Here is a 22657-nt window from a genome sequence, read left to right on the forward strand (position 1 = left end):
GAGAGAGAGAGAGAGAGAGAGAGAGAGAGAGAGAGAGAGAGAGAGAGAGTGAGTATTAATGTACATGAACCTGTACGTGGCATGTTGAGCATGTAGAAATCACAAGACAACTTTGTAGAGTCAGTTTTGCCCTCTGCCTTTGCCTTTATGTGGGTTCCAGGAATTCAACTTGGGTGGAACAACTTTTGAGGCAAGTACCTTTACCTGCAGAGCCATTTCAATGATCTGTGGGTGATCTCTCTCTCTCTCTCTCTCTCTCTCTCTCAAGCTAGACCAATTCTGTGGGTTTCAATGCCTCCTTCTGACTTCTGTGAGCCCCAAGCACATACGTATGTGTAGGCAAAGCTCTTCTTGCCTCTGCTTTGTGAATGCTGGATTACAGGAATTTACCCAGCACGATGCTGAAACTTGATGAGGTGTTTTTCTTCTTGTTCAGATTTGGGGATTTAACTCTGGGCCACACGTATGCCAGGCCCAAACACTCTGCCACTGAGCTACATCTTCAGCCCTGCTCACCCCCTCTCTCTTCTGAGACAGGGTCTCATACCTTGAAGATTACTGTCTTCTCCCTGAGTCCTCAAGGATCCTGACTTCAAGAATCTTTTCTTCTTTGCACGATACCAGTCAGACTGTGTTGGAGTCCACCGAATAGCCCCATGTTATCTCTGTAAAGCAGGGGTTCTCAACCTTCCTGATGCTGGAACCTTTTAATCCAGCTCTTCATGTTGTACTGACCCCCCCGACCCCCCCCCCGCAACTGAAAATTTTCTTTTCTACTTTATAACTGTAACTTTGCTAGTGTTATGAACCATAATGTAATATCTGTGGTTTCTGATGGTCTTAGGTGACCTCTGTGAAAGGGTTGTTTCTAAGGGGTCTCGACCCACAGGTTGAAAATCACTGCTTTTATGATCTACTCAAGGCTAAGAGTGTAGTTTATTTGGAAGATCGCGTGGCCAGGATATAGGAAGCCTCTGGTTCCATCCCTCAGACTACACAAGCTGGGACTGGTGGTGCATGCCTATAATCCCAGCACTTGCCAGAGACAGAGGCAGGACAATCAGATAAGGCCAGCCTCAGATACGTAGCAGTTTTGAGACCATCATGGGCTGCATGAAACCCTGTCTGAAAAAAATTTGAGAAAGAAAGGCAGGAAAGAGTTAAAAAGGAAAGGCTGGAATGAGGGCTTGGGATGGAGAGCAGGGATGACTCTTCCAGAGAACTCAGTTTCAATTCCCAACATCCAACATGGCAGTTCACAGTCATCTGTCACTCCAGTCCCAGGGGCTCACATGTCCTCTTCTGGCCTCTGGGGGCACCAAACATGCAAGTGGTGCATAGGTATGAATACAGGCAAAACACCACACGTAAAATTTTAAAAATGAAATAAAAGTAAAGGTTAGGGGCTAGAGAGATGGCTCAGTGGTTAAGAGCACTGACTGCTCTTCTGAAGGTCCTGAGTTCAATTCCTAGCAACCACATGGTGGCTCACACCCATCTGTAATGGAATCCTATGCCCTCTTCTAGTATGACTAAAGACAGCTGCAATGTAGTCATATACATAAAATAAATAAATCTTTTTTTTTAAAGTAAAGGTTTGGATAACCAAACAGTAATTGCTACTCTTCCAGAAGACCAGAGTTCAAATCCCAGAACACACCATTCTCCAACCACCTGTAATCCAGCGTCAGGGGAACCTGTTGCCCTCTTCTGGCCTCTTTGGACACTGAACTCATGTACAGTAATCCACCCCCTGCCTCCCGGCCCCACGTATACACATAACCAAAAAAAATTTTTTTTTTTTAAATAAAAATTTGAAAAGAAAGAGGAAAAGGTAGATGTTACAGTTGATACAACATGTATTCGGTTTGAGGATGGAAAGATGGCTCAGCCATCAAGAGCACTGGCTACAGTTTCAGAGGACCTAGGTTCAATTCCCAACAACCACACGGCAACTCACAGCTGTCTGTAACTATTATAGTTCCAGGGGATCCGACACCCTCACACAGACATGGCCGCAGACAAACACCAACGCCCATCAAATCAAATGTGAGAAAAACATGTCCATACAGTTCCAAACATCCGGGAGAGCACAGGTAAGTGGGCATGACTGGACAGTAGGAAGTAATATAATAGAAAATCATTCGTTTTTTTTTTAAAGTATAAACACTTTTTCTTTTCTCCTTTCTTTTCAATTTTATATTGGCTGATTGATTGATTGATTGATTGACTGTGTATTTGTCAGGAGAGGACTGTAGAGATCAGGGGGCACCTTGGGCAGTTAGTTCTCTCCTTCCACCATGTAGGATCTGGGGAATTGAACTCAAGTCATCAGACTTTTCGGCAAGTGCCCTTACCTGCTGAGCCATCCTGCCTGGCCTTCTAGTTTTGAAATGGAGTCTCACGTACCTCGGGCTGGCCTGGAAGTCTGGATATATCCTAGGATGACTTCAAATTCCCGATCCTCCTGTCTCTACCTCTAGGAACTCCATCTCAGGGATACTGGGATGTCAACTATCAGCTGTCAGGTCAGCTTTGTTTGTTAGTTTGAGATGGTAATCTTTCTACACAGCCATGGCTAACTAACCTGGAACTCACTTTGTAAATCTTAAGCCAGCTTCAAATTCACAACAGCCTTCCTGTCAGCCTCCAGGTCTCTCACCTTTTCAAAGGAAAACTCTGGGGCTCAGAGAGGTTAAAGCAACTCCCTGAAATGCACAGCCCACAATAAAGTGGGGAAGGAAGATCTGACTGAGGTTTATAAGACTCCCTGGACTTGTCCTAGCTCGCCTGAAATCTCTACTCTCAGCTGTACCCTACAGCATGCCTGTGTCCAAGATCCAGTACCTTTCTGGCGGTGAGTAACCAGCAGGACACGGCCGAACCGGCCCTGGCCCAGGGGACGCACTTCCTCGTACAGCTCTTCCACCTCAGTTTGGACCAGGGTCTGGGCACTCAGAGCCATCATGTCCTCCAAGGCCAGAGCAGCCTCCTGACCCTGCTGCAGCTCCTCTACCGTTAGGCCTCCCAGGCCTTCATCACCTCCATCCTCCACAGCTGGCACTTCCATTGGCTTGTCTTCTGACTGTTTGCCTGGCATTTCTGCAAGACAGACAAAAAGGACTGTGGCCCAGGACTCAGAGCTCGCTAGCCTATGCCTAGGGGAGGAAGAGCAAGGAAACCTGACTCCTGAGGGGTGAGGGCTGGGTCTAGATTCCTGGGTCCAAGGGAGGAGGGCCAGGGTCTGGACTCCAGAGCCTGAGGGAAGAGGACCACAGTCTGGACCTCAAGGTCTAAGGGAGGAGGGCTGCAGTCTGGACTCCTGGGTCTGAGGGAGGAGGGCTGGGGTATGGACTCTAGGTCTGAGGAAGTCTAGACCTGGACCTTCTCATCACCACTTCTCATTGTGATTCATTTCCATTCAGTAAGAGACCCTGAGGAGTGGAAAAGAGTCGCTTGTGTGAGGTGAGGTCAACTGAGAGGTCAGATGCCCCCCCCCCCATTCCCACTGCCACCTGGTGGCCTGAGGGTGAAAGATGAACCAAGTCATCGAGACACCCTCCATCTTGTTTCCAAAGCAAACAGACTTGGGCCCAGAGTGGATGAGCAGTTTCTCTCCAAAGAGAAAACAGGTGCTCTCTGCCTCCAGGGAAGGGTGGGGCTCTCCACAGCTTGGGACACCGGGGTCCTGCCTGTAGCTGTCACTTGGACCTCAGCCTTTAGCACTCAATCATTTTGTGGTTCAAGTCTCACAGCTCAGCAGCTTATCCCTAGACCCAGGGCTTGAGACCCCAGCACCCAGAGAAATAGACTCCAACCCTCCTCCTTCGAATTCAGGTCTCAGACCCCAGCCCTCCCTCCTCAGATCCAGGACTCCAGGCCCCATTCATCTACCCTCAGATCCAAGGTCCCAGACCTCGGCCCTCCTCCTTCAGACCCAAGCTTCCAGACTTCGGCCCTCCTCCCTTAGACCCAGGGGTCCAGCCCTCAGCCCTCCTCCCTCAGACTAGGGCTTCAAACCATAACTTATTACTGTCCCAGGAACTTCTAAAACTCACACAACTTGGGCCTTGGATTCTGTCCCCAACACTAAAGCACTCGATTGCTTCAAGGTGTCTCTTGTGCTGTCGAGGGGCCAGGACTCTTGCCACCTGTTTTCCTGTTCAACTGCAGCCTTCCCTCAGGCCGGTTAACCTTGCCCTACGTCTGACCTGGGCTCAGAGCTCCAGACTTCGCCTTCTCCAAGGCTTGTCTGATCCCTTTCTGACTACTGCAGTTAGCGCCTTGCACTTCGGGGGTTCCTGCCAGCATCAGACTGCTCAGGAGCAAGTCCCGCCCTCACTCTGGGGGTTCGTAAAGCTCCGCCCTCTGCCCCGCCCCTTCTGCCCCCCATTGGGGGCAGAGCGACATCGTGTGTTGAATCCTAGTACCGGCTGTGGCTGGACCACACCAGTGTGGCTTAGCTCTCCTCCCTCGGACCCAAGGGTCCAGGAAGCCTTCTATCAGACCCAGAAGTGCAAACTCCAGCTCTGCTTCCTCTCTTTCAGAGTCCACACTCCAGTGTTCATTCCTCAGATGGAAGAATCTAGGATGCATCCCTCCTATTTCAGACTAGAGAGGGTCTAGGTACCATCCTTTCTCCCTTATATACAAGATCCCCAGCCCTCCTCCCTCAGACTCAAGGGTCCGGGGCAGCCTTCCTCTCTCAGGCCCAGGAATCTAGACCCCAGCCATCTTCCTCAGGCCCGGAATCCCGGGAATGAAACTGCTTTCCTCAAACTCAGGAATCCAGCGCTCCTCCATCTGACCCAGAGATCTTGACCCTAGCCTTCTTTCAGATCTAGGGGTGCAGCCCCTGGCCTCCTCCCTCAAAAGGTCTCGGACTTTATTTAATCTGATCCCATCTGCTCTGTTCCCCAGCTCCTGACTCTGGCGCCCTGTTGACAAACAAATCTTTTGAGAGGTGTATCCAGGAGCCATGCACTGGGGTCCTGTTTAGGAACAAAATAAGAGAGGATTCTAAAATGATGTCATGAGAAATGACCTCAGACTGGGGACCAGAAACAGGTGGCGGAGCAGCTGGGGATCGAGGATGACTGTACCCCTTTTGCGGGACAGCTGTTGGGTTTAAAGCACCGAGAACCACGTGGGTTCACTTCATTGTCCAAAATACACTTTTTATTTTGTAAATATTTTTCGTTTTACAAAAACAATCACAAAGGTCACACAGTTGCCAAGGTCCCTTGGACCCTTCACCCAGCTTGCCCCAAGGTCAGCATCTTACCCAAGATTCATCACTAAATTAGCAAAGCTTTGGACAAGAGTCATCCATCCTACCCACATCTTTGTCCTCAAGGTCCTTTTCCTGTCCCCAAGTGCAGTCCAGGGCACCATGGCTCATTTGGTAAACTCAGTCTTAAATCTAGAAAGTGCGGGTTTCTGGTTGGGATTGTAGTTCTGGCTGCAGTCTTTGTTTTCCCTGCACGAACCCCTGGAAGCTCATATCCACCACTGTGTAAATCTCCATCATAACACAGGCCTGTAATCCCAGCATTGAGAGGTGGACGACAGATGATCAGAAGTTCGAGGGTACCCTCTGCCACCTAGTGAGGGGACATCCTGGGATACAGAAAAACTTGAAAAAAAATTTTAAGTATAAATTCCTGTGATGGTTCTAGTTCGTGCTGGGAGCTGGGAACTCCAGACACACAGAACTGGAGTCCGTGTGCTGTTTGGGAAAAGGAAGAGCCATGAAACTAGTCCTGGCTCTCAGGATTGATGGGTCCCTGAATATAGATGGAGCTGGGATATTCATAACCAGAGAACTTGGGGCTTTGTGGAAACAGAAGATGGAAGGATCTAGAAGTAATAAAACCCAAGCACATCCCAGATGTTTGTGACAAGGACAGGAAGAGTAGACATAGGTATCTGGGAGGGCTCCAGGGATGGGAACATTTCTGTAGGACAAGATGGAAGTCAAAGGTACTAGGTGGATATAAGGTGTGTGGGTGTCTGTCGGCAGTGGTGTGGTGGCGTGTGGGTGGTGGTGGTGGTGGTAGTGGTGTGTGTACACACATGTTTCTCTTGCTCTGTGTGTGTGACAATTCCTACAATGTCACCAACACAGAGCCCAGAAACTGTCAGATCAACATAATATCGGATCCTGCAAGTTTGGATTTTGTGCCTCAAATGGTGGGAGCTCCCCCTCACCATGGTCTTAGACAGTGGTTCTCAACCCTCCTAATGCTGTGACCCTTTAATATAATTCCCCAATGATAAAACTGTTTCATTGCTACTTCGTAACTGTAATGTTGTTACTGCTATGAATAATAATGTAAATGTCTAATAAGGAGGAGATCTGATACGCAACCCCTGTGAAAAGGTTGTTCAACTCCCCCAAAGGGGCCACAGCCCACAGGCTGAGAACCACTGCTCTTGCAGAAGAGTGGTCCCATCAGAATTCATGATAAGCATTCAACATTTCAGAGCACAGAAATATATCTGTAGGAGAAACGGAAACTTGGGCTGTGAAGATGCTCAGGGGTTGGGGAAGAGGTTAAGTTGATAGAGGGCCTTCCTAGCACACAGGAAGCCCCAGGTTCCTCAAAAATACCCAGCACCTCGAAAATAGTGGGGGTACATACCAGCACTGGGGAAGTACATGCCAGCACTGGGGAAGTACATGCCAGCACTGGGGAGGTGGAGGCAGGAGGATCCAAAGTTCTAGGTTAGCTACTTAGTCAGTTGAGAGCAGTAAAGGAAAATCAAAGTGAGAAAGAGGAGGGAGGAGAAGGAAAGATGATAAGAAGAGGAGGAAGAAGGAGAAGAAGAGGAGAAAGAGGAGGAGATGGAGGAAGGGAGAGGAAGATGAAGAAGAAGAGGAAAAAGAAAGAAGACAAAAGGAAGATGGAAAGGGGAGAAGGGGATGAGGCTGCAGCAGCACACAGTTGTGACCCCTTAGTCCTCAGTTGTGTGTGTGTGCACTTCAGGGAAGGGAGATGTATGCACATCCAAATCCAGTGTGTTCCCCCTTCTCCCAGAACAGCTGCTGCCTTTCCCAGGTGGCCTCAAGAGCTCCGGTTCTGACCACTGTCTCAGTCACCTGGTCATGAAGCTCTGTTATCTGCCTCCATCCCCCCACTGTCTTTGATTTCATCTTCCTCCTCGTCGGTCCACTCCTCCAAACTTGATCCTCCCTCTTCTTCCTCCCCATCTTTGTAGGATGTACCCCCCAAGCTTCTGGATCCCTCTCCACTACCCTGGAGCCCCCAGTTGTCCCCTAAAACATCAAGGACAGCTAGTGGAGGACTCCTAGTCTCGGGATCCAGGTCCAGAAGTCCCTGGAGTAAGGTCAGAGCTGGGGGTGCAAACTGGTCCCAGGGTGCTGGTGGCCGAGGGGGCTGGGGCTTAGTGGTCATCCAACCAGCAAAGGCCTCAAACTCAGGATCAGGAGCCAATGCTACATCCCAAGGGAAGCAGGCCGTGGCAGCACAGAAGAGAAGCACACCCAGTGCCCAGGAGTCCACAGCGGGCCTCAGGGGCAGTGTGTTTGGTGGCAGCAGGAGGCAGAGTTCAGGTGGTGCAGTGGGCAGAGGCACTGGGGGAGCAGGGGTTGGGCTGCCTTCAGGTCGAGTCAAACCCAGGTCACCCAGGGCTACTCTGCTGCAGTCAGGGTCGAAGACTAGCACATTGTCCGGCTTGACATCTGCGTGCACGAGCCCCCGGCCGTGGAGGAAGTCCAGGGCTCCAGCCAGCTGGGCCACTATCCGCTTCACCATCAGCTCTGGGAGGCCCTAAAGTTGGGGAGAAAGGGAACAAGTCAAGCTCTCTTCCTCATCTTGGACACAGCTCTTAATTCTGAAAGACTCTGACACTCAAGGTCTGAGTGTCTAGAACCCAGAGCCCCCAGAAAGACAACTGATATATCCACAAACACTCAAAGTTCTTCAGATTAGCCACTCTGTCTGGAGACCCAGTGACTCCCAACAGAACCTCCTTTAAATCAGAACTTATTTCTCTGTCTGTGTCTTTCTGTGTGCCTCCCTGTCTCTACCACTTTCGGTGAGTCTGTCTCTGACCCTCTCTGTCTCTCCTTCCCTCCCCCTCCTCTCTGTTTTTATGGGGGTTTGTGGTTTTTTTTTTTTTTTTTTTTGAAGATAGGGTCTCACTATGTAGTCCAGGTTGGCCTTGAACTCATAGAGATCCACCTGCTTCTGCCTCCCAAGCGCTGGTATTAAATGTCTTAGTAAGAATCTAAACCCTCTAGTTAACCCTGATCTTAGCCACATATTGATGTAGAACTTGTCTCTAACTCAGACTGTCCTCACATCAGTCTGTCCTACTGTCCAGCCAGGCCTCTATCCAACAATATTAAACAATGCATCCACTTCACATCCACTTTGCATCCAGGCAGAAATGCAACTCTGCTATTTTCATATCTAACACCCACCTCTCATCCTTCTTGGTTTCCTTCTTGTTCTTTTTATCCTCTTACCCACCCACCCATCCATCCATCCATCCATGCATTCAGTCATCCATCCATCTATTCACCCACCCATCCATTCATCATCCATCCATCCATCCATCCATCCATCCATGCATTCAGTCATCCATCCATCTATTCACCCACCCATCCATCCATCATCCATCCATCCATCCATCCATCCATGCATTCAGTCATCCATCCATCTATTCACCCACCCATCCATCCATCATCCATCCATCACCCACCCATCCATCCATCCATCCATTCATCCATGCATTCAGTCATTCATCCATCCATCACCCACCCACCCATTCATCCATCCATCACGCACCCATCCATCCATCATCTACCCACCCATCATCCCTCCATCTATCATCCACCCATCAACTATCCACTCAGTTAGTCATACAACCAGCCAACCGTGCAACTATTCAAGCATGCATCCATTTGTCCATCCATACCTACCTAACCGTGCATTATGCATCCATACAGCTATCAAGGTAGCCATCCATGCAGTCATCTATTTATTCATCCATGTATCCTCACATCTGTCCACCCACCCAGGAATTGATCAATCTGTACACCAGACTAATCATCCAGCTATCCATACCTGTATGTATTCATCCACCCACCCATCCATTCATGCTTGCATCCATCCACCCATACATCTGTCCTCCACTCAGTATCCTTTCATCCAGGCATCCATCCACTTATCTTCCCTCCCTCCCTCTCTTCCTTGCTTTCACTTACCCTATTTCTACTCCCTAATTCTATCTCAAAGCCAAGCACCCCCCTGTAATATCTCCATGCACCTGATCTCAAAGCAAGAGAGGCTTAGACTCTCCTGGGTTCGGTTCTGACCTAGAATCCTTTCTAGAGAAAGCTCCATTTCAGCTCTACCCAAATGTCCAGCAGACGCTGCCTGTGCTAACCTGCCCTTGTCCAACCACAGCCCACCTATGGGATCAACCATAAACCCTCTCACCTCACTCCAGCTATTCCTACTTCCCAACCCCAGCATCAACTGGAGCCTCCAACCCCTCAATAGCTCTAACCCACTCCCAACCCTAATGGCAACACCGCCCTTCCCCTCCTAGCTTGTGTTTGGACCATCATATGGATCAGTTCTGGGGTTAGGCAGGGATCTGTGTTGATGATTAGGAATGGGGAGGTCATTTGGAGTCTCAGGGTGGATCTAGATGGGGCAGTGAATTGGGGGCAGGGATGAGGTGGGTCTGAGCAGTCTTTTCCAGCCTTGCCTTCTCCTGGAGCATTCCACTGAGATCCCCACAGGGTGCAAACTCCTGAGCAAAGGCAAAATATCGAGGTGTCTGTAGGGGCCTTCCCAGGGTCTGTAGTAGGCCTGGATGTGAAGAGACGCAGCGGCCCACACAGAATTCTCTCAGGAACGTTGTTCTCAGGACCGAGTCCCTTCGGAGGAGCTTAAGGGCCACAGTTTGACCTGTCGGGAAGATGGTGTCAGATAAGAACCTGGGACATCATGGTCCTGCTATGGGACCTTAGGGAAGCCACTTGACCTCTCTGAACCTGAGAATTTTCATGAAAGTCAAGTTTCTCCATCTGTGAAGAGTGGATTGAAACAGATCTTTCCTTATTTGCTCTGCTATTCTATATTAGCCTGCTGTGCTGCCTTGTATAACTAACTTACCCTCTCTGGTCTTCCATTTCCTATAAGATAAAGGGACATGATAGTGACATGAATTCCAGTTGAAATTGTTCTCTTGCCTTGCTGTGTGATGTGAGACTTGGAGTCTGCCATTTGCCCTCTCTGGGGGACCTATATCTCTCAGAAGATCACAGAGTTCTACATTTTCAGAGTTCCCACCAGGTCTGACTTATCTCTGAGATGTCTCATGCTGAGAGAATTTGAAGTCCACCCCTTGGTGGCTGAACTCACCTCCTTGGCGCGGCTGGGCTAGGAGCACGCGGCCATAGGAGCCGGAACCTAGTTTTCGGATGAGACGGTACTGTACACACAGGCTTCTCACTGATGTCACTCGACTGGCTGTTAGCTCCACTAGCCGCTGCAGGGCCATGGCTGTGTCCTCCTGTGGGGAGAAGGAGTTGGGTGGTTGAGGGGTGAGTCTGGGGCCTCTTGGAACAACGGGAGAGATCAGAGGCCAAGCCCAGAACCAAGCTTAGGATGCAAGGGACAGGGGTCACTGTCTCTAGAGAGAAGTATGAGTCACAGTGAGTCACCCTGCCTGGGGACACCTGTTTTTTTGTGTGTCCTAGCAGAATTAGGGGTCTTTGTCTGCTCCCCACTTGAGGGAGGCAGCCAGATGTTCTCAACCCATGTTACTATGGCTTCAGTGATTAGTCCACTGGACCCCCTCACCCTCTCCCATGTGATCTGGTCTTTGTTCACTGGGGGACTCTTTGGGTCTGCACTATTGTCCCTCCTTGAATCTGGGCCTTTAGTCTCTCTCTCCCTCCCTCCTTCCCTCCCTGCCTTCTCTCCCTCTCCCTCCCCACTCCCTCTGTCTCCTGCTCTCTCAGTCTCTCTGCCTCCCTTTTATCCCGCCTCTCACCTCTGTGTCCCCATCCTCGGTGGTCTCGAGGACCCTGCGCTCCATCTCGGAGTTGCCTGGTATCAGCTGGCCCTTATAGGCACCCCTTATTTTGACTCCCCAAAAAGGAAGCAGCCTGAGGCACCCTTTGCACCCCGATGGGTCCTTGCCCAGAGAGGTTGGTGAAGCTGATAAGAGTCGCCTTGGTCTCTGTCTGTCTGAAACAGTCTTCCCAGTCCCCCAAGACTCCCCAGACTCCCTCCCTGCTCCCTGTCACCTTCTGGGGGGTGTGTCCCCTTTTGTATTGCCTTATTTCTTTCTTTTGTGTCTTCTCAGCCTTCAATCCCTTCTCTACAACCTCTGGTAGTCTCTCCTGAATCAATCAATCTCTCTCTCTCTCTCTCTCTCTCTCTCTCTCTCTCTCTCTCTCTCTCTCTCTCTCTCCCCCTCTCTCTCCTCTCCCTCTCTCCCCCCCTCTCTCTCACTCTCTCTCCTTCTCTCCCTCTCTCCCCCTCTCTCTCTCACTCTCTCCTTCTCCCTTTAATGTCTGTGTTCCTCTCTATCTTTCTTTTCTATTTTTCTCACTTTCTCTTTCTTTACTCTCTGTATGTAACTTTGACTCTTTTTCTTTTCATCTGTCTGTCTCTTTTTCCACCACCCTATCCCTCTCTCTGTCTCTTCCCAGGGTACTCTTGCTCTCTCTACCCTGCCTCTGTTTGCTGGGACCTCGGACTTCCCTATACACTCTCCCCTGCTTATCCACCCAGGCTGCCCATGGGATACCCCCAGGCTCTCTTCTCTGACTTCCTTCTCTCTGACTCTCGTGGGTTGTCTCTGTTCTCTCTTTGTTCTGTCTCTCGGAGCCTTTTGTCCCTCCCTTTCTCTGGGCAGAGGTGTGTGTGACAGCTCAGAGACAGAGACATCCTGTCCCCCCTACACGCCTCCCTCACCTCCCTAACCCGATGTCCCCTCCCTCCCTCTTCCAAACTTAGACCGGCTTGAACTCTGGGCGCTGGTCCCAGGACAGAGGGGACGAAACATATTGTGAACCCCCAAGAGCCAGTCCTGAGAGCAGAGGAAAAAGGAGGGGAGGCTCTTTTAAAGCCATCGGGGATAATTGGTCCGGGGTTCAGAACTTCCTCCAGGGACTGGAAGTGCTGAAGGCCAGAATCCAGGACTGTTTCCACAGCCTTGCCCCTTAATAACAAGCCTAAGCCCAGCCTGCCTTAAATATAGGAGTCCAGGCGTTAACCCCGCTTCCCTAAAGCTAGGAGTCCAGATCTTCAGCCCTCATCTCCTAGACCCAGGGATCTAGACCCTCAGCATTCCTCCTTCACGGAGGCCAACCCTGACTTCAGCCTTCTGCCTCAGACCCAGGAGTCTAGATCTCAGTCTTCCACAACCAGACCTGGGGTTCCACATCAACCCCTTCTCTCTCAGATCTAGGGGTCTAGACTCCCACATACTCAGGAATTCAGGCCTCAGCTTCTCTTCCTCAAAGGGTCCAACCCTCCTCTCTCAGACCCTAGCTCTCCTCCCTCATACTCCAGCCCTCCTTCCTAGACCCAAGAGCCATTCCACCATGGGACTTGGGAGCAGAAGTTGCTGGGGACACTGGGTCACAGATGCTTCGCTCTGTGCTCTACAATGTGCCCTGACCCTAGCCAGAGCAGGGGGCTTCACGCCGGCTTCCAGCTGCCCACAGTGTCAGGCTTTATCTCCAGCCTCGTGGAGCAGGAAACTGAGGTTCCGAGAACAGCATCGTCTTACACGGGGCCAGAGGGAGCCAGGTCCGTGCCAGGGCTGGGTGACTCACAGCCCTGACGTCGGCACCGCTCGAGTTTCCACTACTACTACAGCCGGCTATTAATAAAGACACAACACAGCTCTCAGAGGCTCTGGAATGATCCCCAGGAAACTGGCTGTGGTGGTTGCCGCTGAAGAGCCTGACTGGGCTGAAGTACAATTTCCCTTGATCTTTGTCTTTTTCGTGTTCCATTTTGGAGAGTAACAAAGGCACGGAAAGGTTGACACAGGGCTGGCTAGATGGCTCAGCCGGTAAAGGAGTTTCACAGCAAGCCTGGCGACCTGAGTTCAAAACCTGGAACCAATATGGTAGAAGGAGAGAACTGGCTCCCACATGGTGGCCTCTGACCCCAAAATGTGAGCTATGGAATGTGTGTAGATACACACACACGAGAGAGAGAGAGAGAGAGAGAGAGAGAGAGAGAGAGAATAAACAAATGTCATAAAATTAATAAAACAAAAATACTCCAGCAAAGCCAGGCATTGTGGTACATGCCTATAATCCTAGCACTCAGGAGCCTGAGGCAGGAGGATCTTGAGCTGGAGGCTGTCCAGAGCTAATGAGTTCCAGGCTAACCTGGGATTCATGGTAAAACCTGACACAAACAAATAAACAAATGTGGCCAGGTATAGTGTTGTAGACTTTTAATCTCAGCTCCTGGGGTGAGGGTGGGGGACTGAGGCAGGAGTGTCCTAAGTTCAAGAATGCCTGAGCTACATGGACTGTTGTAAGCCAGCCTGGACAAATGGAAACACTGTCCCAGGAGAATTTAATTAATTAATTAATTAATTAATTAATTAATTAAGAAAGCCAGGTATAGTGGTGACTGCCTATACCCACAGCACTTAAGAGGCCAAGGCAGGAGTATAAATTTGAGGGCAAAATGAACAACTTAGCAAGACTATGTTAAAAGAAAAGCAAAAACCAAGCCTGGCAGTGGTGGTGCATGCCTTTAATCCCAGCAATTGGGAAGCAGAGGCAGGAAGGTCTCTGAGTTCAAGGCCAGCCTGGTCTACAGAGTGAGTTTCAGGACAGCAAGAGCTACACAGAGAAATGCTGTCTCAAAAACAAACAAACAAACAAACAACTCTCTTGAGAAATGAAAATTATATATATATGTATGTGTGTGGTAAATAGGCTCGTTTTTTTAAAAATATAAAATAATAAAAGTAATAGAACAAAATACAGGTGAACTACAACTTTATTATCATTTATATATTAAATTTCTTAAGAAATAAGTATTGGTATTTTGCCTGTGTGTATATGTCTCTGCACCATCTCTGAATCCACAACAACCTGTGTGGATTCAACCCACAACCCTCCACAAATCCTTTAAATAATCTAGGTAAGGCAGGAGTGTGCAAGGGGTGGGGCTGGAGAGATGGCGTGCCCAGCCAGAGCACTTTGGGTTCATCCTACCTGTGGAGGGAGAGAACTGACTCCCCCAAGTTATCGTCTGACTGCATATGGAGCACGTATGCAGGTATGGTGGCTCATGAGTCTACCCAGAAGTCAGGAGGCAGGGTTGGGAAGATCTCAGTGAGTTTCAGGCCAGCCAGGGTTACACAGGGAGATCCTATCTCAAAAAGAAAAATAAAATAAAATTTAAAAAGACAATAACAACAACAAAAAACAAACCCAGGAATTTATGTGGTGGAGAAAGTTCAGCTGTGAAGACACTCGCTGCTGTTGCGAAGGACCTGGGTTCAGTTCCCAGCATCCACATATAAAAAAATCCAGCTTCGGGGAATCCACAGAAAGAGGAAGTCTAATTTCTTCTTCCGCCTTTGGCAGATAGTCTCATGCATGTAGCAAACACACACATACGCATCTCTATAAACAGATAAATATCCATGCATGTCTTTCAGGAAACTTCTAAATAGCTGTTTCATTTGCACTATTTATTTATTTTTAAATCTCATGAGTATGTGTTCCCTATGCAAAAATAAAATCCAAAATAACAAGACAATATGGTGATACCGTTATGTACTTTATGACAGGTCCTGGGCACTACACTTTTTTTTTTCTTAATTCATTTATTCAAGAGTTTCTGAAGTCCAACATGCCCTACTGATCAGAATGATAATTCTCAGGTTACTGGCAGGGAAACTGAGGCACGAAGCAGCAGTCGTTGGTCATGGACACCAAGTGCCAGTATCCCATCTTGTCTGCAGATGCCAGGCTACTCTTTGTCTCCCATCCAGAGGGTTTCTGTGGACTGAGCTCCAGGCTTACCCATACTCCCTGGCTCAGGGGATTTAGGGTCAGTGGTGTAAACCTGGCCTGCAGGGATGGTATAACAGAGGCTCTGTCAGAACAGAAAGGTCAGGCTGGAGAGGTGGCCGCCTGGGCCACTGAGAGGAGACTGTGAGGGGCCCCATCAGGCCTCCAGCCTGTCACAGCCCTCCCCCAAAGCTCACTGATGATCCAGAGAGCTTTGCACCTCCCCATTTAGCAACGACTGCTTCACGGGGTCACCCAGAGTGACCTCAGCACACAGGTGTGGCAGGGGACAGTCCTGGCCTGGCCCTAGAGTGTGCATGCATACACACACCACTCCCCTCTTTAAAGTTAAGCTCTGGGCACCAAGCCTTCCTCCTTCAGTGCTCCTGCATGCCAGCCCCAAGGGCTTCTCCTGTGACCCTTTCCTGACTTTGTAACTTCCTGGCTGATCTTGGGATTTCTGGTGGATGTCCCAGTGCCTCTGTGCCTCGGTTTCTTCCCATGTGATGTAGGGTGCTTGCAGTTCCTATTAAGAACATTATGAAAGGGACACTTTAAGGGCTGGCAAGATGGCTCAGTGGATAGGTGGGGTTTGGTTCTGGTGGAAGCAGAGAACTGGCTCTGGAACCTCCACATGTGGGCTGTGTCACAAAGGCACACCCCTCACACTAAATACATAAACGTAATAAGAAACAAAACTTCCCAGGTAACTGAAGCCTTTTGTACCCTTTTTTCCTCTTTAAATCTTGGCCTTTCTTCCCAGAAGCAGCCACTAGCTTTAATGAGGCATCTGCTACTGCTTGATTTAAAACGGGAAAGATTTTGCTACATTTTGCTCCCTGTGTGTATAAATCCATCACTGCCATAGGGTGTCATGTTGCCTGTTTTTCAGTTTTGTATAAATAGCATCCCGTTTGACCTTCTGTGACTTGCTCTGACCCTCAGCAGCGCAACAAAACATTGATGAGCTCAGTTTCTCCCCTTGTGAGCGAGTCTCGCGGTCTGGCATGCGATGCACCGTGTCTGATCGGAGGATGCACAGGGGAGGTTCTGGCCAGCCCTGTGCTCTCATACCCAGGCATGGCAAGGACTGCTTGAACATGTTGCTGCCTGTTAATGTCTTCCCCCACTTGCAAGAAGTGACACATTTGCACTAGCCTTGGCCTTGAAGAATTCCTCAGTAGGAGGAGAAAGAATGTGAGCTTCCTTAGGCAGTGCCACACAGCCCTCCCACCTGACTTTAGGCTATGTGTGTGTGTATGTATGTATGTATATATGTATGTATGTATGTATGTATTATTGAGGTCACAGACCTGTCTGACAACCTGAGGAAAGCTGAAGATTGTTGCATTATCTAATGAAGAGCTGATAACCACAGATAGCCCTTTGGGACTTGACACATCACTCGTCCAACTTGAGAACAATGGCAAATAGATTCTCAATCTATATTCCAAGACCAAAGACCCACCTTTGAGGATCTTGAGAGATAGGCCAGTGGTTAAGGACACTTGATGCTCTGGAAGAGGATCTGGCTCAGTTCTCTACATGGTAGGTGACTGACTTACAAATAAATGCCTGTTAACTCCAGCTCCGGGATCTGACACCCTCTTCTGGCCTCTGCAGGGACTGCACTTTTACTCACATGCACACACGCACACACACACATGCACATGCATCCGCGCGCAAGCGCGAGTGCTTGTTTAGCAAGTGTGAGACCCTGGATTTCATCCCCAGCACCAGTAATAAAAAGAAAGGACAGGAAGGGAAATAGGAAGAAAGAATAACGAAAACCTGTCACAGTACTTATTGGTTTGTTTGTTTGAGACAGAGTCTTATTCTGTAGCCCAGGCTACCTCACATGATCCTCCTGAATCAAAAACAAAACAAACAACAACAGCAAATCTGTGTAAGGCGAGTCCAATCAGACATGAGCTGGATGCTGTTGTGTTGAGTTCAATGTCATTGAACCAACAGTATATATTTATGGGGCCAGTGACCTAGCTGAGCAAACCTGATGACCTGAGTTCAATCCCTGGGACCCACGTGGTTAAAGAGTAGTACTGAAGAGCACTGAGGTGGCTCAGTGGGTAAGAGCACTGACTGCTCTTCCGAAGGTCCTGAGTTCAAATCTCAGCAACCACATGGTGGCTCACAACCACCTGTAATGATACCTGATGCCCTCTTCTGCCGGTTGGTGGTGGCACATGCCTTTAATCCCAGCACTTGGGAGGAAGAGGCAGGCAGATTTCTGAGTTCGAGGCCAGCCTGGTCTACAAAGTGAGTTCAAGGACAGCCAGGGCTATACAGAGAAACCCCACCTCGGAAAACAAAACAAAACAACAACAACAAAGTGTTGAACTGACTCTGACTCCCACAAGTTATCCTCTGACCTCCACACATGCATTGTGGTACGCCAGTGCCCACATATTTACACATGCACACAGAATAAATAAATAAATAAATAAATAAATAAATAAATAAATAAATGCAATAACATTGAAGAGAGAAAAATGTGTACTTACATTTATTTATTTATTTATTTATTTATTTATTTGTGTGTGTGTGTGTGTGTGTGTGTGTGTGCGCGCGCACAGCCTATATCTGCCTCAGGATGCATACAGGGAGTCAGTTCTCCCATTCTACTCTGTGGGGTCCTAGGGATCAAACTCAGGTTGTCAGGCTAGGTGGCAAGCACCTTTATGGGATATACAATCTTACCAGCTTCCACAATATATATTTGAACAAAGACCCCCAAATAAGGAAAGTTATGTACTGACCAGCTGGTGAAAATCTGAGCAGTCTTTTGGGAACTTGACTCTTGCCTTCCCCCAGGGCAATGGTTCAATAATGGCTCATTTTATATTCTGGGCAACTTTATAGACCACAACAGCCACAGGGGTGATGGTACAGGTCTCTAATCCAAGCACTCAGGATGGGAGGGGAGGAGGATTACAAAGTTCACAAAGTTCAAGGTCACTTTTTGAGACCTTGTTTCAAAATGAAAAGTCAAAAACAACAGCAATAATAAAAACAGGGCTCAGATTGTATCTCAATGATGAAGCACCTGTGCAAGGCCCCAAGACTGCCCCAAGTGCACATGTGCAGACATAAACACATATGCAGACACACAGACACACACACACACACAGACACACAGACACACACATGCAGACAGCTACACAGAGACACAGACACACACATGCACACACATACAGACATACACTGAGAGGGACAGAGACACACAGAGACAGAGAGAGAAAAAAAAACATATACACACAGAAAGACACGCGGACACACACATGCAGACACATAAAGATCCACTCACCTTCAGAGACAGAGATACACACAGAGACACACATACACTCACACATGCAGACACACATGCAGACAGATACACATGCACACACATGCACACACACAGAGACACACAGAGATGCACACACACACACACACACACACACCCCACATGGTGTGGGGGGAGCTGGGGCTGTAGCTCAGTGTACTTTCCCAGCATGAGTGAGACCTTACCTTTAATACTTAGTATTGGAAGAACCTTCCCTCAACACATATTTTTTAAGACAAGGTCTCCCAAAGCCCAGGCTAGCCTCTCTCCTAAAGCCCAGGCTAGCCTCCAAGAATGACCCTTAGCTTTTGATCCGCCTGCCTCCAGATCCTGAGTGCTGGGATGACAGATGTTCACCACTACACCTAGATTTTTTTTAAAATTTATTTATTTTTATTATATTTGTATGAGTGTTTTGCCTGAGTGTATATGTGTGCACTGTGTGCATGCCTAGCACCTTTGAAGGCCAGGAGAGGGTGCGGAATCCCACAGGAGTTAGGGACAGTTGTGAGCTCCATGTGAGTGGTGGAAAGAGAACCCCGATCCTCTCCAAGAACAGCAAGTGCTCTTAAGCCCCAAGCCATCTCTCTAGCCCCGTACACCTGTGGGCTGGTTTTTAAATGTGGTACCAGGGATCAAATTCAAGGCTTTGTGCATGTTAGACACACTGTACCAGATGAGCTATGCCATGCTAGTTTTAGTTTACGTACAACACTTACAGCTTGACAGGGAACATCTGGGACTGGAAGCCCCACTGGAGCCTGCTCTGGCTCTCTCAAGAGCGCTGGAAACCACAGGCTAAGAACTATCGCCTTCTTCAACCCAGAGAGCTTGTCTCCTAAATGGACCATCACCTCAGCCTTTTCCCATCTCCAGCTGTTTCCTGGGATGGCCTACCATAACCCTCAAAGAACATCTTTTTTAATGCTCAACTCTGACCTGGCCCTTCTTCTTGTCCATAGCCTCTCTTGGCCCCACATTGCTCTTGGAAGAGTCCAAAGCTCCCCACCCTGGCCCCAGATCTCTTAGTGGCTGGCACCTACTCCATCTTATCACTAGTCTCACCCCGTCTCACCCAACACTCCAGTTACACGGAAGGTTTCAGAGTGCCCAAGGCATGCTGGGTTCTCTCTCCCTTGTCTCAGAAAATGTGTGGGGAATGAAGAGCCAGACTGATGGCCAAAAACAGTGGGTCTAATGGTTGCATAAATCCTGTGCGATTAGCAATAATTCTAGCTGGTATTTACTGAACTCTGCGTCTTACCAGCCCCTGTGCTAATCCTCACAGCAGCCCCAGGGAGGTCGGTCCTATTCTTAGCTGTGTTTCATAGTTGAGGAAAGAGAGACTTGCAGAGATTAAGCCTCCTGCTCCTTGTCCCACTGGGGGGTCAGTCGCAGAGCTGGGATCTCCCATGCAAACCCGCTGCATTTCATACCCTTTGCAGAAGTCTGTGAATCAAGGACTATGGGCAGATACATGTCAGGCAAGGTTACCGTCTTCTCTTTCAATTGCATTTAATCTCAATGCACACTTCCTCGGACCTTGCATAAGTTAAGTCAGGGGTAGGGGGCTGGCCCCAGCTGAAAGCAGGTAGAGTTCATCCTTGCTCCCATGGGCATCTGCAAAGGATTTGGACAGGCCTGTCAATGATTTTGAAACCGGGTGAACCTGATCTAACAGAGGTGACAGAGTCAAGCCCAAGAGTAGCTCTCAACAGTCTGAGGGTGAGGTACGAAGAGGTGTTTGAGCAGAGACCATGTGACAAGAGTAGGAGCTAAGGTCACTGACATAGGGACTGAATTCTTATCAGAACAAGGAGATGAAATAGCTATGGAATGCCCACCTGGCTGCTGTGTATCAAGTGGTATGGGGGGCTTGGGGGTACAGCAGAGACAAAACCAGCAAACAGCTCGCACAGAGTCTACCCACAGGTGAGCTACAGAGCGAGGAAACCAAGCCTGTGTGCCGGCCCACATCTATACCCTCAGCATTCAGGAGGTTGGGACAAGATCTGCAGCTCAAGGCCAGCCTGGGATACACAGTGTTTAAGGCCAATCTGAGCTACAAGGCAAGACCACAAACAAACAAACAAACTGTAACAAAGATACAGACGGAGCTGGGAATGTAGCATAGTCAGTAGAGTGCTTGTTTGGCATGCATGAAGCTCTGGGTTCAATCCCACATTTAAAAAAAAATTGAGGTAGGTGGGCTGGCGAGATGGCTCAGTGGTTAAGAGCACTGACTGCTCTTCCAAAGGTCTTGGGTTCAAATCCCAGCAACCACATGGTGGCTCACAAACACCCCTAATGAGATCTGATGCCCTCTTCTTTTGCATCTGAAGTCAGCTACAGTGTACTTATGTATAATAAACAATAAATCTTTTAAAAAATGAGGTAAGCTGGGCAGTCTTTAATCCCAGCACCAGGGAACAAGAGGCAGGCAGATCTATGAATTCAAGGTCAGCTTGGCTTACAATGTGAGTTTCAGGACATCCAGGGCTACACAAAGAAACCCTGTCTCAAAAAGACAAAATAAAACAAAGCAAAGCAAAAAGACATGGGGGTGGGAGCCAAAGAGATGGCCCAGCAGTTAAGGACACTTGTTGGTCTTGTAGAGGACCTGGGCCTGGATTTGGTTCCTACGTGGTCACCCACTATGGTCATAACTCCAGTCCAAAGACTCTGTTGCTGTCTTCTGAACTCCGTAGGTTCAGGCATGCAGGTGGTGCTGAATACATGTCATACACACATGCAAAACAGTCATACTCATTAAAAAACAACAACAACAAATCTTTAAAAATGAAAACCAAAGCAAAACAGCGAGGCATAGTGATGCTTACCTGTAATCCCAGCACTTGGGAGGTAGAAGCAGGAGGAGCAGAGGTTCAAGGCCATCCTCAGCCACACAGCACATTCAAAGCCAGCCAACAATAACACAATAGACAGGACACACATCCCTGGTTGCTGAAGACGTGTGCGTGTGCGTGTGCGTGTGTGTGTGTGTGTGTGTGTATGTATGCAGGTAATGAGAACATTCTAAAATTGATTGCAGCAACGGTCATTGGTTGAGCCCACTCTGTAATGACAGACTATAATGAAAATGGCCTGTGGAAAACCCCAGATCATATTAAACACTTATTCTTTAATTAATTGATTGGTTTTGATACATTTTATTTATTTACTGTGCGCATGCGTTGGGTAGGGGCTGTATGTGTTAGTCAAAGGGGGTCCATTCTCTCCTTCCACCATGCGAATCCCAGAACTTGAACTCCGGTCCCCAGGCTTGCTCAGCCAGCCCCTTTAACAGCTCAGCCATTTCCTTGGTTTGTTTTCTATTGCTGTGATAAAGACTCTGACCAAAAATAGCTTGGAGAGGAAAGTCTTTATTTGGCTTAGATATCCTGAGTCACAGTCCTCTAAAGGAAGCCAAAGGTAGGAACTCAACACAGGAGCTTGGAGGAAGGACCTGAAGCAGAGGCCATGAAGGAATATTGTTTACTGATTTGGTTAGCCTGCTTTCATATATAGCCCAGGATCACTTGCCTTGGAGTGGCACCACCCACCCCCAGTTGAATCAAGAAAATGCCCTATCGATTCCAGCATGTAACGAGTTGACAAAAATCCATGCAGGGCAGTCATCTTGCCAGCTTTATTTGTTTTTGAGACACAGTCTCATGTTGGCCAGGCTGGCCTCTAAAAGCACTAAGTAGCCAAGGATAAGCTTGGATTTCGGATCCTCTTCTCTCTGCCTCCTGAGTGCTGGGATCCTCACTCCTAGACCTTTCAAGCTTGTTAGACTAGTACTCTGTCAACTGAGCCATGGCTTCCAGCCTCGTTTCAAAGATTTAGCCCCACTTCCATATATAAAAGTATTATCTTCAGGACTAACAGGATGGGTCAGTGGTAAAAGCGCCTGCTATCAAGCCTAATGACCTGAGTTCAACCCCAGGTTCTATGTGATGGGTGGAACACTGCCCCCCACCCCTGACTCTTGCAAATCATCCTTTGACTTCTACATGCACCATGACACACACACCTACACACAATAAATAAATAAATAAATAAATACATACATACATACATACATACATAAATACATAAAATTCATAAAAATTACTTTTAGTAAGCCAGGTGGTGCGTGCTCAATTGGAAGGCAGAAGCAGCCTAGTCTACAGAGTGAGTTTGAGGTCAGCCAAGGCTACACAGAGAAATCCCGTCTTGAAGAACTAAAAAGAAAAAAGAAAGAAAAATTACTTTCAGTGATGATC

The 22657-nt window shown here is 48.5% G+C and overlaps 2 protein-coding genes across 3 annotated transcripts in view; both read right to left on the reverse strand.

The window, feature by feature from the left end:
• The window catches only part of Sbk2 (SH3 domain binding kinase family member 2), a 7660-nt gene extending 3368 nt beyond the window's left edge, over positions 1-4292 (reverse strand). Inside the window, exons 1-2 of one of the 2 annotated variants that reach the window (XM_029479911.1) lie at positions 4059-4292; positions 2848-3102 (exon numbers count right to left, since the gene is read on the reverse strand). In XM_029479911.1, coding sequence (XP_029335771.1) covers positions 2848-3100 — 253 coding nt within the window. In that variant the 5' untranslated portion in view covers positions 3101-3102; positions 4059-4292. The remainder of the gene's footprint in view (positions 1-2847; positions 3103-4058) is intronic. The other variant, XM_021165940.2, reaches the window with a different exon arrangement.
• Positions 4293-6856: 2564 nt separating this feature from the next.
• Sbk3 (SH3 domain binding kinase family member 3) lies at positions 6857-11447 on the reverse strand. Its single transcript, XM_021166065.2, has 4 exons — positions 11038-11447; positions 10404-10554; positions 9745-9947; positions 6857-7793 (listed from the first exon to the last, which is right to left on the reverse strand). The coding sequence occupies exons 1-4, from the start codon at positions 11080-11082 to the stop codon at positions 7107-7109; spliced, it is 1086 nt and encodes a 361-aa protein (XP_021021724.1). The 5' UTR covers positions 11083-11447; the 3' UTR covers positions 6857-7106.
• Positions 11448-22657: the final 11210 nt, after the last annotated feature.

The sequence above is a fragment of the Mus caroli genome, chromosome 7 (genome assembly GCF_900094665.2).
Source record: "Mus caroli chromosome 7, CAROLI_EIJ_v1.1, whole genome shotgun sequence".
Lineage (NCBI taxonomy): Eukaryota > Metazoa > Chordata > Mammalia > Rodentia > Muridae > Mus > Mus caroli.